This window comes from Eptatretus burgeri, chromosome 3 (assembly GCF_056783735.1).
Source record: "Eptatretus burgeri isolate ZD-2024b chromosome 3, Ebu_testis_v1, whole genome shotgun sequence".
Lineage (NCBI taxonomy): Eukaryota > Metazoa > Chordata > Myxini > Myxiniformes > Myxinidae > Eptatretus > Eptatretus burgeri.
Window position 1 is genome coordinate 50,044,210 of NC_140963.1, and position 17,134 is coordinate 50,061,343.

Below are 17,134 nucleotides of genomic sequence, written 5' to 3' on the forward strand. Positions count from 1 at the left end.
CAAGCAGCAGACATACAGGGTTGTTGTGGTGCAGGCACCAGACATACAAGGCCAGTGGGGGTGCAGGCACCATACGTACAGGGTTGTTGGGGTGCAAGCACCAGACGTACAGGGTTGTTGGGGTGCAAGCACCAGACGTACAGGGTTGTTGGGGTTCAGGCACCAGACTACAAGGTTGTTGGAGTGCAAGCACCAGATGTACAGGGTTGTTGGGGTTCAGGCACCAGACGTACAAGGTTGTTGGAGTGCAAGCACCAGACGTACAGTGTTGCTGGAGTGCAAGCACCAGATGTACAGTGTTGTTGGGGTGCAAGCACCAGACGTACAGTGTTGTTGGGGTGCAAGCACCAGACGTACAGGGTTGTTTGGGTGCAAGCACCAGATGTGCATGGTGTTAGGATGCAGGCAGTAGACGCACATGTTATTGCAGCTCTCCCCACACCAATGCATGAATACAAAAGTCACTGGTCACTGCTCCCCTCAATGCTCTTAGCCAACTGCCTGATCGTGACTCTCATTGCTGAGAGATGACGGCTTCATCACAGCCACCATTGCCAGTAGTTTACGGCCGAATCATGGCCTTGATTGCGAGAAGGCAATGGCCTGTTCACCACTCTCAGTGCCCACCCATAAGTGACAGCCAGTCAACCACCCTCTTTTTTTCTTGTATGTGATAGCCAACCTATGGATCATGCACAATCGCAAACAATGGTCTGCCCACCGTCCACCCATAGCAAGCAATAGCTTACGCTAGCTAAAGGGTCTTTCTTCTGCCAGAACAAACAAATCTTTTTGGGATACACTGTTTTACACATCCTGTTGATTTTTGAAATAGTAGTGGGTATCTTTCTAAAGAAATAATTGAACTTTTTTTTGCTCTTTGTTGTGTTCATTTTCGATAAATGTCTGTTATGTCTTAAAAAGACTTGGTTTTATGAACATTTCTCCATTTGTGTGCCCTTACTTGTGTGTGGCTACATTATCACATGCAGCAATACAGGTCGCCGAAGCAAAGAGAAAACAAAAGGAACAATTGAAAATGCTGAAACAGCAGGTAAACCACAGAGCGATCCTCATGGCCTTTTTCAAAGTCAATTTTCTTATAACCTCTAAATATTTATCTGAGGACTCAGGTTCAACTTCCTTTTTCTCGATATAAGTTTTTTTCCAAATTTTTCACGAGCTACATTTACTGTTTTTTTTTTAATTCTCCGGTATGGAATATGCCTTCTTTCTTCTTCTGTTTTTTATTTTATTTTTGTTTTTGCTTGGAAGAGAGGATGATGCAAGATGAACAAAGTCAATCATTTTGCTCTTTTATTTATTTAGGGTATCAATACAGCAAAAAAAGATGTGTTATTGTATCAGAGGGTGAAATACTTGCTCAGTTTATGGAAGCTTCATTGTACGACCGCCATCACGTTCGGTACTACTGGCCGAATTTAGAGGAAGAGGGCATTTAAAAGCCACAAAGTTGGGTGCCGTTTATTTATAATCTATCATTTATGCATCTATGTTGCAGTTTTGGTTTGAATAAAAGTTTTAGTAACACTATTTTAACTTGATGAATGATTAATGTCATCATAGAATATTCAAGTATATCATGATATTTCTGTGCAATGATGCTTGTGTAATGTATGACATGGAGTGAAAATATTCTTGAATTCAGCAGTGATCTCAGGGTTGTTGAATCCAGGACTCTGCACATAATGACTTGTGACTTGAACCCTTGATGTCAAGACTCGTAACTCCAACTTAGGATGTCATGACTCGGGAGTCACAATGTCAACACTGGTAACTACGGATGACAGGATTTATCACTCATGAGGTCGGGAGTGGTGACGAGTGAGGTCAAGTGTGGTGACTTGCAATGTAATGACTGGTGACCTGCAATATCAGGACTGGTGACTTGGGACATCAAGACTCAGGATGTTAGGATGTGAGACATCTGAACTTGTGATGTCAGAATTCAAGAGGTAATTTCACAGGTAAGGATTCGGGAGGTAATTTCTTAAGTAAGGACTCAGGAGGTAATTTCACAGGTAAGGATTCAGGAGGTAATTTCTAAGTAAGGACTCGGGGTAATTTCACAGGTAAGGACTTGGGAGGTAATTTCACAAGTAAGGACTTGGGAGGTAATTTCACAAGTAAGGACGCGGGAGGTAATTTCACAAGTTAGGACTAGGGAGGTAATTTCTCAAGTTAGGACTTGGGAGGTAATTTCTCAAGTAAGGACTTCAGAGGTAATTTCTCAAGTAAGGACTTGGGAGGTAATTTCACAAGCAAGGACTCGGGAGGTAATTTCTCAAGTAAGGACTCGGGAGGTTATTTCTCAAGTAAGGACTTGGGAGGTAATTTCACAAGTAAGGACTCAGGAGGTAATTTCACAGTTAAGGACTCGGGAGGTAATTTCACAGTTAAGGACTCGGGAGGTAATTTCACAAGTAAGGACTTGGGAGGTAATTTCACAAGTCAGGACATGAGAGATTATTTCTCAAGTAAGGACTCAGGAGGTAATTTCACAAGTAAGGACTTGGGAGGTAATTTCACAAGTAAGGACTCGGGAGGTAATTTCACAGGTAAGGACTTGGTGGTAATTTCACAAGTAAGGACTTGGGAGGTAATTTCACAAGTCAGGACATGGGAGATTATTTCTCAAGTAAGGAATCAGGAGGTAATTTCACAAGTGAGGACGAGGGAGGTAATTTCACAAGTAAGGACTTTGGAGGTAATTTCACAAGTAAGGACTCGGGAGGTAATTTCACAAGTTATGACTTGGGAGGAAATTTCACAAGTAAGGACTCGGGAGGTAATTTCACACGTTAGGACGAGGGAGGTAATTTCATAAGTAAGGACTCGGGAGGTAATTTCACAAGTCAGGACTTGGGAGGTAATTTCACAGGTAAGGACTTGGTGGTATTTTCACAAGTAAGGACTCGGGAGGTTATTTCTCAAGTAAGGACTCAGGAGGTAATTTCACAAGTAAGGACTTGGGAGGTAATTTCACAGTTAAGCACTCGGGAAGTAATTTGTCAAGTAAGAACTTGGGAGGTTATTTAACAGGTAAGGACTTGGGAGGTAATTTCTCAAGTTAGAACTCAGGAGGTAATTTCACAAGTCAGGACTTGGGAGGTAATTTCACAAGTCAGGACTTGGGAGGTAATTTCACAAGTAAGGAATCGTGCGGTAATTTCTCAAGTGAGAACTCAGGAGGTAATTTCACGGTTCAGCACTCGGGAAGTAATTTCACAAGTAAGGACTTGGTGGTAATTTCACAAGTAAGGACTTGGGAGGTAATTTCACAAGTAACGACTCGGGAGGTAATTTCACAAGTAACGACTCGGGAGGTAATTTCACAAGTAAGGACTCGGGAGGTAATTTCACAAGTAAGGACTCGGGAGGTAATTTCACAAGTAAGGACTCAGGAGGTAATTTCACAAGTAAGGACTTGGGAGGTAATTTCACAAGTTAGGACTTGGGAGGTAATTTCACAAGTGAGGACTTGGGAGGTAATTTCACAAGTAAGGACTTGGGAGGTAATTTCACAAGTAAGGACTTGGGAGGTAATTTCTCAAGTTAGAACTCAGGAGGTAATTTCACAAGTCAGGTCTTGGGAAGTAATTTCTCAAGTGAGAACTCAGGAGGTAATTTCACGGTTCAGCACTCGGGAAGTAATTTGTCAAGTAAGAACTCGGGAGGTTATTTCACAGGTAAGGACTTGGTGGTAATTTCACAAGTAACGACTCGGGAGGTAATTTCACAAGTAAGGACTTGGGAGCTAATTTCTCAAGTAAGAATTCAGGAGGTAATTTCACAAGTAAAGACTTGGGAGGTAATTTCACAAGTCAGGACATGGGAGATTATTTCTCAAGTAAGGACTCAGGAGGTAATACCACAAGTCAGGACTTGGGAGGTAATTTCACAAGTAAGGACTTGGGAGGTAATTTCACAAGTCAGGACCCGGGAGGTAATTTCTCAATTAAGGACGAGGGAGGTAATTTCACAAGTAAGGACGAGGGAGGTAGTTTCACAAGTAAGGACTTTGGAGGTAATTTCACAAGTAAGGACTTGGGAGGTAATTTCACAAGTTATGACTTGGGAGGAAATTTCACAAGTCAGGACTTGGGAGGTAATTTCACAGGTAAGGATTTGGGAGGTAATTTCACAGTTAAGGACTCGGGAAGTAATTTGTCAAGTTAGAACTCGGGAGGTTATTTCACAGGTAAGGACTTGGTGGTAATTTCACAAATAAGGACTTGAGAGATAAATTCACAAGTAAGGACTTGGGAGGTAATTTCACAGGTAAGGACTTGGTGGTATTTTCACAAGTAAGGACTCGGGAGGTTATTTCTCAAGTAAGGACTCAGGAGGTAATTTCACAAGTAAGGACTTGGGAGGTAATTTCACAAGTCAGGACTCGGGAGGTAATTTCACAAGTAAGGACTTGGGAGGTAATTTCACAAGTAAGGACTTGGGAGGTAATTTCTCAAGTTAGAACTCAGGAGGTAATTTCACAAGTCAGGACTTGGGAGGTAATTTCACAAGTAAGGACTCGGGAGGTAATTTCTCAAGTGAGAACTCAGGAGGTAATTTCACGGTTCAGCACTCGGGAAGTAATTTGTCAAGTAAGAACTCGGGAGGTTATTTCACAGGTAAGGACTTGGTGGTAATTTCACAAGTAAGGACTTGGGAGGTAATTTCACAAGTAACGACTCGGGAGGTAATTTCACAAGTAAGGACTTGGGAGGTAATTTCACAAGTAAGGACTTGGGAGGTAATTTCACAAGTAAGGACTTGGGAGGTAATTTCACAAGTAAGGACTTGGGAGGTAATTTCACAAGTGAGGACTTGGGAGGTAATTTCACAAGTAAGGACTTGGGAGGTAATTTCACAAGTGAGGACTTGGGAGGTAATTTCACAAGTAAGGACTTGGGAGGTAATTTCACAAGTAAGGACTTGGGAGGTAATTTCTCAAGTTAGAACTCAGGAGGTAATTTCACAAGTCAGGACTTGGGAGGTAATTTCTCAAGTGAGAACTCAGGAGGTAATTTCACGGTTCAGCACTCGGGAAGTAATTTGTCAAGTAAGAACTCGGGAGGTTATTTCCAGATAAGGACTTGGGAGGTAATTTCACAAGTAACGACTCGGGAGGTAATTTCACAAGTAAGGACTTGGGAGCTAATTTCTCAAGTAAGAATTCAGGAGGTAATTTCACAAGTCAGGACATGGGAGGTAATTTCTCAAGTCAGGACTTGGGAGGTAATTTCTCAAGTTAGAACTCAGGAGGGAATTTCACATGTCAGGGCTTGGGAGGTAATTTCACAGGTCAAGACTTGGGAGGTAATTTCACAGTTAAGGACTCGGGAAGTAATTTGTCAAGTTAGAACTCGGGAGGTTATTTCACAAGTAAAGACTTGGTGGTAATTTCACAAATAAGGACTTGGGAGATAATTTCACAAGTAAGGACTTGGTGGTAATTTGACAAGTAAGGACTCGGGAGGTTATTTCTCAAGTAAGGACTTGGGAGGTAATTTCACAGTTTAGGACTCGGGAAGTAATTTCACAAGTAAGGACTCGGGAGGTAATTTCACAAGTAAGGACTTGGGAGGTAATTTCACAAGTAAGGACTCGGGAGGTAATTTCACAAGTAAGGACTCGGGAGGTAATTTCACAAGTAAGGACTTGGGAGGTAATTTCACAAGTCAGGACATGAGAGATTATTTCTCAAGTAAGGACTCAGGAGGTAATTTCACAAGTAAGGACTTGGGAGGTAATTTCACAAGTAAGGACTCGGGAGGTAATTTCACAGGTAAGGACTTGGTGGTAATTTCACAAGTAAGGACTTGGGAGGTAATTTCACAAGTCAGGACATGGGAGATTATTTCTCAAGTAAGGAATCAGGAGGTAATTTCACAAGTGAGGACGAGGGAGGTAATTTCACAAGTAAGGACTTTGGAGGTAATTTCACAAGTAAGGACTCGGGAGGTAATTTCACAAGTTATGACTCGGGAGGTAATTTCACAAGTTATGACTTGGGAGGAAATTTCACAAGTAAGGACTCGGGAGGTAATTTCACACGTTAGGACGAGGGAGGTAATTTCATAAGTAAGGACTCAGGAGGTAATTTCACAAGTCAGGACTTGGGAGGTAATTTCACAGGTAAGGACTTGGTGGTATTTTCACAAGTAAGGACTCGGGAGGTTATTTCTCAAGTAAGGACTCAGGAGGTAATTTCACAAGTAAGGACTTGGGAGGTAATTTCACAGTTAAGCACTCGGGAAGTAATTTGTCAAGTAAGAACTTGGGAGGTTATTTAACAGGTAAGGACTTGGGAGGTAATTTCTCAAGTTAGAACTCAGGAGGTAATTTCACAAGTCAGGACTTGGGAGGTAATTTCACAAGTAAGGACTCGTGCGGTAATTTCTCAAGTGAGAACTCAGGAGGTAATTTCACGGTTCAGCACTCGGGAAGTAATTTGTCAAGTAAGAACTCGGGAGGTAATTTCACAAGTAAGGACTTGGTGGTAATTTCACAAGTAAGGACTTGGGAGGTAATTTCACAAGTAACGACTCGGGAGGTAATTTCACAAGTAACGACTCGGGAGGTAATTTCACAAGTAAGGACTCGTGCGGTAATTTCTCAAGTGACAACTCAGGAGGTAATTTCACGGTTCAGCACTCGGGAAGTAATTTGTCAAGTAAGAACTCAGGAGGTAATTTCACAAGTCAGGACTTGGGAGGTAATTTCACAAGTAAGGACTCGGGAGGTAATTTCTCAAGTGAGAACTCAGGAGGTAATTTCACGGTTCAGCACTCGGGAAGTAATTTGTCAAGTAAGAACTCGGGAGGTTATTTCACAGGTAAGGACTTGGTGGTAATTTCACAAGTAAGGACTTGGGAGGTAATTTCACAAGTAACGACTCGGGAGGTAATTTCACAAGTAAGGACTTGGGAGGTAATTTCACAAGTAAGGACTTGGGAGGTAATTTCACAAGTAAGGACTTGGGAGGTAATTTCACAAGTAAGGACTTGGGAGGTAATTTCACAAGTGAGGACTTGGGAGGTAATTTCACAAGTAAGGACTTGGGAGGTAATTTCACAAGTGAGGACTTGGGAGGTAATTTCACAAGTAAGGACTTGGGAGGTAATTTCACAAGTAAGGACTTGGGAGGTAATTTCTCAAGTTAGAACTCAGGAGGTAATTTCACAAGTCAGGACTTGGGAGGTAATTTCTCAAGTGAGAACTCAGGAGGTAATTTCACGGTTCAGCACTCGGGAAGTAATTTGTCAAGTAAGAACTCGGGAGGTTATTTCCAGATAAGGACTTGGGAGGTAATTTCACAAGTAACGACTCGGGAGGTAATTTCACAAGTAAGGACTTGGGAGCTAATTTCTCAAGTAAGAATTCAGGAGGTAATTTCACAAGTCAGGACATGGGAGGTAATTTCTCAAGTCAGGACTTGGGAGGTAATTTCTCAAGTTAGAACTCAGGAGGGAATTTCACATGTCAGGGCTTGGGAGGTAATTTCACAGGTCAAGACTTGGGAGGTAATTTCACAGTTAAGGACTCGGGAAGTAATTTGTCAAGTTAGAACTCGGGAGGTTATTTCACAAGTAAAGACTTGGTGGTAATTTCACAAATAAGGACTTGGGAGATAATTTCACAAGTAAGGACTTGGTGGTAATTTGACAAGTAAGGACTCGGGAGGTTATTTCTCAAGTAAGGACTTGGGAGGTAATTTCACAGTTTAGGACTCGGGAAGTAATTTCACAAGTAAGGACTCGGGAGGTAATTTCACAAGTAAGGACTTGGGAGGTAATTTCACAAGTAAGGACTCGGGAGGTAATTTCACAAGTAAGGACTCGGGAGGTAATTTCACAAGTAAGGACTTGGGAGGTAATTTCACAAGTCAGGACATGAGAGATTATTTCTCAAGTAAGGACTCAGGAGGTAATTTCACAAGTAAGGACTTGGGAGGTAATTTCACAAGTAAGGACTCGGGAGGTAATTTCACAGGTAAGGACTTGGTGGTAATTTCACAAGTAAGGACTTGGGAGGTAATTTCACAAGTCAGGACATGGGAGATTATTTCTCAAGTAAGGAATCAGGAGGTAATTTCACAAGTGAGGACGAGGGAGGTAATTTCACAAGTAAGGACTTTGGAGGTAATTTCACAAGTAAGGACTCGGGAGGTAATTTCACAAGTTATGACTCGGGAGGTAATTTCACAAGTTATGACTTGGGAGGAAATTTCACAAGTAAGGACTCGGGAGGTAATTTCACACGTTAGGACGAGGGAGGTAATTTCATAAGTAAGGACTCAGGAGGTAATTTCACAAGTCAGGACTTGGGAGGTAATTTCACAGGTAAGGACTTGGTGGTATTTTCACAAGTAAGGACTCGGGAGGTTATTTCTCAAGTAAGGACTCAGGAGGTAATTTCACAAGTAAGGACTTGGGAGGTAATTTCACAGTTAAGCACTCGGGAAGTAATTTGTCAAGTAAGAACTTGGGAGGTTATTTAACAGGTAAGGACTTGGGAGGTAATTTCTCAAGTTAGAACTCAGGAGGTAATTTCACAAGTCAGGACTTGGGAGGTAATTTCACAAGTAAGGACTCGTGCGGTAATTTCTCAAGTGAGAACTCAGGAGGTAATTTCACGGTTCAGCACTCGGGAAGTAATTTGTCAAGTAAGAACTCGGGAGGTAATTTCACAAGTAAGGACTTGGTGGTAATTTCACAAGTAAGGACTTGGGAGGTAATTTCACAAGTAACGACTCGGGAGGTAATTTCACAAGTAACGACTCGGGAGGTAATTTCACAAGTAAGGACTCGTGCGGTAATTTCTCAAGTGAGAACTCAGGAGGTAATTTCACGGTTCAGCACTCGGGAAGTAATTTGTCAAGTAAGAACTCGGGAGGTTATTTCACAGGTTAGGACTTGGTGGTAATTTCACAAGTAACGACTCGGGAGGTAATTTCACAAGTAACGACTCGGGAGGTAATTTCACAAGTTAGGACTCGGGAGGTAATTTTACAAGTAAGGACTCGGGAGGTAATTTCACAAGTAAGGACTTGGGAGGTAATTTCACAAGTTAGGACTTGGGAGGTAATTTCACAAGTGAGGACTTGGGAGGTAATTTCACAAGTAAGGACTTGGGAGGTAATTTCACAATTAAGGACTTGGGAGGTAATTTCTCAAGTTAGAACTCAGGAGGTAATTTCACAAGTCAGGACTTGGGAAGTAATTTCTCAAGTGAGAACTCAGGAGGTAATTTCACGGTTCAGCACTCGGGAAGTAATTTGTGAAGTAAGAACTCTGGAGGTTATTTCACAGGTAAGGACTTGGTGGTAATTTCACAAGTAACGACTCGGGAGGTAATTTCACAAGTAAGGACTTGGGAGCTAATTTCTCAAGTAAGAATTCAGGAGGTAATTTCACAAGTAAAGACTTGGGAGGTAATTTCACAAGTCAGGACATGGGAGATTATTTCTCAAGTAAGGACTCAGGAGGTAATACCACAAGTCAGGACTTGGGAGGTAATTTCACAAGTAAGGACTTGGGAGGTAATTTCACAAGTCAGGACCCGGGAGGTAATTTCTCAATTAAGGACGAGGGAGGTAATTTCACAAGTAAGGACGAGGGAGGTAGTTTCACAAGTAAGGACTTGGGAGGTAATTTCACAAGTTATGACTTGGGAGGAAATTTCACAAGTCAGGACTTGGGAGGTAATTTCACAGGTAAGGATTTGGGAGGTAATTTCACAGTTAAGGACTCGGGAAGTAATTTGTCAAGTTAGAACTCGGGAGGTTATTTCACAGGTAAGGACTTGGTGGTAATTTCACAAGTAAGGACTCGGGAGGTTATTTCTCAAGTAAGGACTCAGGAGGTAATTTCACAAGTAAGGACTTGGGAGATAATTTCACAAGTCAGGACTCGGGAGGTAATTTCACAAGTAAGGACTTGGGAGGTAATTTCACAAGTAAGGACTTGGGAGGTAATTTCTCAAGTTAGAACTCAGGAGGTAATTTCACAAGTCAGGACTTGGGAGGTAATTTCACAAGTCAGGACTCGGGAGGTAATTTCTCAAGTGAGAACTCAGGAGGTAATTTCACGGTTCAGCACTCGGGAAGTAATTTGTCAAGTAAGAACTCGGGAGGTTATTTCACAGGTAAGGACTTGGTGGTAATTTCACAAGTAAGGACTTGGGAGGTAATTTCACAAGTAACGACTCGGGAGGTAATTTCACAAGTAAGGACTTGGGAGGTAATTTCACAAGTAAGGACTTGGGAGGTAATTTCACAAGTAAGGACTTGGGAGGTAATTTCACAAGTAAGGACTTGGGAGGTAATTTCACAAGTGAGGACTTGGGAGGTAATTTCACAAGTAAGGACTTGGGAGGTAATTTCACAAGTGAGGACTTGGGAGGTAATTTCACAAGTAAGGACTTGGGAGGTAATTTCACAAGTAAGGACTTGGGAGGTAATTTCTCAAGTTAGAACTCAGGAGGTAATTTCACAAGTCAGGACTTGGGAGGTAATTTCTCAAGTGAGAACTCAGGAGGTAATTTCACGGTTCAGCACTCGGGAAGTAATTTGTCAAGTAAGAACTCGGGAGGTTATTTCCAGATAAGGACTTGGGAGGTAATTTCACAAGTAACGACTCGGGAGGTAATTTCACAAGTAAGGACTTGGGAGCTAATTTCTCAAGTAAGAATTCAGGAGGTAATTTCACAAGTCAGGACATGGGAGGTAATTTCTCAAGTCAGGACTTGGGAGGTAATTTCTCAAGTTAGAACTCAGGAGGGAATTTCACATGTCAGGGCTTGGGAGGTAATTTCACAGGTCAGGACTTGGGAGGTAATTTCACAGTTAAGGACTCGGGAAGTAATTTGTCAAGTTAGAACTCGGGAGGTTATTTCACAAGTAAAGACTTGGTGGTAATTTCACAAATAAGGACTTGGGAGATAATTTCACAAGTAAGGACTTGGTGGTAATTTGACAAGTAAGGACTCGGGAGGTTATTTCTCAAGTAAGGACTTGGGAGGTAATTTCACAGTTAAGGACTCGGGAAGTAATTTGTCAAGTAAGAACTCAGGAGGTAATTTCACAAGTAAGGACTTGGGAGATAATTTCACAAGTAAGCACTTGGGAGGTAATTTCTCAAGTAAGGTCTCGGGAGGTTATTTCACAGGTTAGGACTCGGGAGGTAATTTCACAAATAAGGACTCGGGAGGTTATCTCACAGGTAAGGACTCAGGAGGTTATCTCACAGGTAAGGACTCGGGAGTTAATATCACAGTTAAGGACTCGGGAGGTAATATCACAGTTAAGGACTCGGGAGGTAATATCACAGCTCAAGACCCAGAAGTTAATTTCAGAAGTAACGACATGAAAAGATATGTATTCTATATGGAATGACCAGGATGCAGGGACGAGTTCATTGAACACTGAACATGAAGGACGAGTGACTTAAATTTTATGTACTTGTGGCTTCAATGCAGCATTGATTGATTTTGGACATTTATTCTGCAAGTGTACAAGTTGTGATGTTTTTTTGAAATGTGATTTTCAATTTGTCTTGTCTCAGGCAGCATTGTAACAAAGCAAATTTAATTTGACTATATTTATTGTGAAGACAAAAAGCATAAGGATTTGGAACACGGGAAATAATGTCAATGCTTGAAATGTGCCTGCAAAACACCTGGGATTCATGCCAGTGTGTATACCTTTCAATGGTCAGGGTCATGTGATCATCTAACCACCTCTCAATCCTCAGCAGGGATTGTCACAGACGAATAACCTCAGTGTTTGTCTGGTTCTCGCTAAATTTGTATAATTAATAACGTGCAAACAGTTTGATTCCTCCCAATGTTCTCCGCTTAGTTTCGCTTTCTTGGCATTATGGATCATCCATGCACTATGTGTCACAAATTGGTCTTCATATTCTAAAATGTATCTTCTAATCGTGCAGAAATATAGGCTCTTCATTTGAACATGTTATCTGGAAGACATGTTGAGAGCGATACACGTTTCCTGCAGCGTTGTTCCTCTTTTCAGGAGAAGATGCAGCGCATTGAGCAACAGCGCAAGGAAAGAGAGATGAGGGCGCAGCAAATCGTGGAGGTACCGTGTCGTTACATTACTCCGAAAACACTGCACAGCCATATTACCATACTCTTATTGTCGTTTAAAAAAAAAAAAATCCAAACTCATTTCTCGTTCTGGGATTCTCGGAATTTGCCGGAGGTTATTTTCCTGCTGCGAGGGAAGTGAAGATCAAATTAGACCCTTGTCTTCAACGCTCTTAGTGCCTTGCTTCCCATAAATCGCTTTCACTTACATATTACCGTATGTGCTAAACTGCAAATTCACATGCAACGGTTGCCTCACCTTTTATTCCTATCTTGGTTAAAGCTATTTCATCTAAGGCATGCTGATAACTGTTATGATCGTGCTTCAGCACTACTGGAGTCATTTCTTTTTGTCCTCCGCAGCTTTTAGTCTCATTTTCCTCATCCCTTCCACATTCGCGATTATAAGTTTATGTAGAAAACGAATTTTGAAATGTTTTTCTTTATCCTCATTACTGCTAAGCAGGAGTTATTTTTTCTTGCGACTCTTCGCTGCAGTAGGTATTCATTTGCAGTAATAACCACCGTCTTGCTGCCGATGGTGGCATAAATCCGGTCTGGTCCTGAGTTTGATCCCTGTTGATGTTAACTCCAAGGAAAAATGCAATTCTGCTTTCGAGGGAGGACCACATTGTGGAGCATGCTGTTTTTTGTTTCTTTTTTCAGTGGGAACATCTTTACCTGTCATGTCTGCAGTCTTTGTGAGCATAAATTATCTCGTGCAAGGAGTGATTGGTAGGTGTTATGCCTGTTGGACAACATAATGTCAAGTTATGACGGCGGATAATAATAATTATTATTTGGTGGTTATTTATTCGATAACCTGGTGTTATTTCAACGGACCGACAGGGGCTCAAACTCAGGACCCTTAGGTCCCAAGCCAGCCACATTAACTGCTAAGCCGACACCAGGCTTTGTGACACCAGATAGATCAAATTAACTGAACATACCGAGTTTGGTAAATAGACTACGAGAGGATAGAAAATCAGAACATGACACTTGGTGATTCAAGACATCTTTTCCTGCGTCGATGTTTGTTTGCATATCCTTGTGATATTAAATACGATGCCAGGGCAACTGTTTCGATCTCTTGCTGGAACTTGGCAGTAATTTCAAGAGAACAAGAAGAGAAAAACATGCAACTACCTTTGCAAATGGACGTATTCAGTTTTCTACCTTTCCATGTTCTTCTGAAGTTTTGATCGCACAGAATTTTAGGGCAGTTTTCATTTCGTCGGTGATTTCACATCTCGGTGTGATTTCCACGAGTTCTCATCGTAACGATGGTTTTTGTCTCGGCGACAGATGGCGCGCGGTCCGAGTCGATTGTCCTATCATGGCAACGTGATTGCCGCATGTAGGATTTGTGAGCCTATCAACATGTAGTGCATGAAGTGCGTGCGCTTTGTCAGCTTGTCGGATGTGAAGATTTGAACAGCTCTCGACGTTGAATTATTTTCATTCTCTTGTGCTGTGTGAGTTTACTATTGATCAAGTATCGGTAATCTTTTACGATGTCGAATGTTTTTTTTTTGGGAAGTTTATTTTTCAGGAATTCGAGATTTTCTCTGGGAATTTAATTGAAGTGTGTTTGTGTACAAATCCAAGATGTACAGTGATAATGCACCTTGGCCATTCGGTCTTTGTTACAGGACAGGTTTGATCAATGGGTTCCTAAAGTACCATGAAACAGGCTTATTCACTCATGTTATCTCATTTACTGTATTTTCACATAAACATGATTGAGGCTGATGGACGAGCAAGGTCAGAATGTAAAAGGGGAAACACCCACAGCAGAGTGAGAGTGCCAAGTGCGCTCAAGGGGAGGGTGAGGACACGCACAGGGTGAACAAGCTGAATGAAACACCGAAAGAAGAGGACGGGGGAAAGTGGGGATGAAAAATAAAAGGAATAAACCAACCGACAACAAGCAAATGAAAAGAGGCGAGGGAGAGGTGGAATAAATCACAATAACCTGGATAAAAGGGAGTGCTTGGGAATGAGGTCATTTGGGGGGTAGAAGAGATCATGAGTTGTGATGAACCGCTATCTTGAAGCCCTGGAGGAAAGAATGGGATTGAACTGATTGAGGAAGTTGGTTCCACAAGTGAGACTAAAGAGGAACAAATGAGTGGAGGTGAGCAGTGAGCCTCGATTTTGGGAATTTCGCAAGAAGAGTGATACCGGCAGACCGTGTGCGTCCTACCAAGACATGGGAGGGAAACGGATTTAACATCTTACTTGTGGAATATCCTCCTTTGCATGTTCTTCTTTCATATGCAGCACAAGGCTGCGAGTCGCATCGCTGGCTGATGGTGCAGTTGTGCCGCTGATGCAACGCCCTCTGTAGGTCAGACAAGGAATTTGGAATTTGTTCAAGGTGCTGTTGATAACTCACCAACTCTTGACGAAGAACACCGTGGGATCTTTAACATCCATCAATTAATGCTGCCAGACAGGCCATCGAGTTTAACTCGCATCTGAGGGACGGCACACGCATTGATGCCTCTCTCCTACCTGTGAGACACCAGGATGACAGTTTGTAGCTGGGCCGTGATTTGAACCCAGGCGAGACGGCTCGTAAGCGTGTGTGCATACCTGTAGACAATCCTACCAGCCCATCCTCCTTTGATAAAAATCTAGGATTTTTTTTAATGTCACTCATTTTTTTCATCCACTTGGAATCAAAAACTAATCACAGAGGGACAGCAATAAAAAAGGTATGCAAGTGTACGTTGTGAGCCCCACTTATTAGGTGTAGTGAAAAACAGACATGTTGAGCATTAATTGATGGAGTCATTAATCTGAACATGGTGGAAAGGACTGGGAAACGAAAGGCTTTGCTTTTTTGACTCCGCACAGTGAACTGTGCACCCTGAATCCTACTTTGCACAGCTGGAGATAACGACTAACAATGATGAGCAGGAGATAAGACAATGGTACCTATGAGATGTTAAGAAGGGCAAAGGGATGAAATTACCTCCCACGGTGTACAATGGAATTCATCTTGACATATTAGCATATCACGGTTCATTTTGCAGTGTCAGAAGAGCATGTATCCTTGATTCTTCCCGTCAAGTCAGCTTGCAACTTAACTATCTGTACGGCAGATAAGCTAAACTCTTCAGAAGTGCAATGACCGACCACCAGCTTTGGACTTGAAGACAATACTGTATGTTCAAACAAGTCCACACACACACACACACACACACACACACACACACACACACACACACACACACACACACACACACACACACACACACACACACACACACACACACACGCACACACTTCACCCTTGCATTGTTTCTAAGGCTCCATTACATACTGTGTGAACATTTGAGTAAACATTCCAGACCTTGTCAATTCCCTGCTTGTTTACAACTTCTTCCAATGAATGCCTTTCTTGCAACAAAACCATTTTAATACACCCAAACCCACCACATCTTAAAACTAGAAGGGCACTCGGTAGAGCGCATACCTCCGCCACGTAATGCCTGATCCACGAGAACATATTGGGCCCAATCAACAGGTGTTTGAAATATCAGGCTATGTATCGTTCTTGGCCCCATCTCTCAATGGTGAAGAATCACTTTGAAAATTCAATAATTCTCGCATCCAGATCCGAATTCAGATCTTCACCAGAATTGAATCAATTCGTCCTTGCCACACGCACAAACATGTCCATCAACTTTCGTCCAAATCAGTCCACAACTTTTTGAGATATCGTGCTATATATATAGTTTTTGGCCCTATCTCTCAATGGTGAAGAGCCTAGTGTTGGCTCAGTAGTTAGGGTGGTGGCTTGGGATCCTAGGGTCCTGAGTTCGAGCCCCGTCAGCCGCTGAATTAATACACCAGGTGGTTGGCTCAGCCTGTCATCCTTCCGAGGGTGGTGAAATCAGTACCAGTTCCAGTGTGTGTACTGGTAGAGGGGTACTGCATCAGCGACACAGTCGCGCTTCAAGAAATGATAGCTACCCCGGCAGCTAAGCTGCCATACGACCACCAATGATGAAGAATAACTAAAAATTTTTGTAGGCGGATCTGGATCTGGATCTTCACGAAAATCTAACCAATTCGTCCTTGTCACACACCGAACCTGTCCACAAAATTTCATCCGGATCCGTTTGCAACTTTTTGAGATATCCTACACACAAACAGACAAAGGGGTGAAAACATAACCTCCTTCACCTTCGGTGGCGGAGGTAATTAAGCAGAATCGAGCCTGGATTGTACTTGCATTAAAGATCTCTGTGAAAGGCCCCAGAGTTTTCGGCTAAGGAATGTCAAGAGAGCTCATTTGGTAGTGTACTTGTGTTTGAACTGTTTGGTGTTTGATTTGTTTTCCCGTGCAATCAAATGCGACGAAAACTGCAGTTGTGATGCAGCGGCGGCAGCAGGCCTTGAATCTTGGACATTGTCTTCAATTTGGGGGTCGGCGTCAAAGATGCCACAGTATCTTGAAAAGAGAAGATCATTGTGTTCTGATATCCTGACTTAAGATTAAATGGGAAACTAATTTGCTCTTAAGGGATGTGGATGTTAAGTTAATGCTAAGAATGGGGTTCGTATGTAGAATGTGGATGGGTGTTGATACATGACAAGCACGATCTCTTTAATACTTAAATGCAGGACAAGTATTTTAGGAGACCCCAGACAAATCTTCCTGGGGTTACAATTGTCAACTGACAAGCACTCAGCTCATCCCTGTTGTCTTGTCAAATTTGGCATCGGATTTTATTCCAGCCATCATGTTTATGGAGGTATGGTGAAAAATGACTTGACCATCTCATCAATGGTCATGGAATTGATGAATGACCTTTTCTAGTCTGGCAGCCAGCTCCATTGTGGCCCAACTTGCGTTTACTTTCGCGTTTATATTTATTCGTTTTAATTTTTATTTGCCCCAATCTATCCTTCAAATGACTACACACCTCAACTCTTATTCCTTGCGTCTCCCATCTATGGAACCATCTTTTCAGAGGTTGTTCAGTCT

The 17,134-nt window shown here is 42.2% G+C and overlaps 1 protein-coding gene across 20 annotated transcripts in view; it reads left to right on the forward strand.

Moving 5' to 3' along the window:
- Nucleotides 1–17,134, forward strand: part of BAZ2B (bromodomain adjacent to zinc finger domain 2B) — a 385,196-nt gene that overhangs the window by 224,658 nt on the left and 143,404 nt on the right. For all 20 annotated transcript variants that reach the window (XM_085873227.1, XM_085873230.1, XM_085873237.1 and 17 more), the window contains 2 exons: nucleotides 993–1,054; nucleotides 12,059–12,124. In XM_085873227.1, the coding sequence (XP_085729353.1) occupies nucleotides 993–1,054; nucleotides 12,059–12,124 (128 nt within the window). The remainder of the gene's footprint in view (nucleotides 1–992; nucleotides 1,055–12,058; nucleotides 12,125–17,134) is intronic.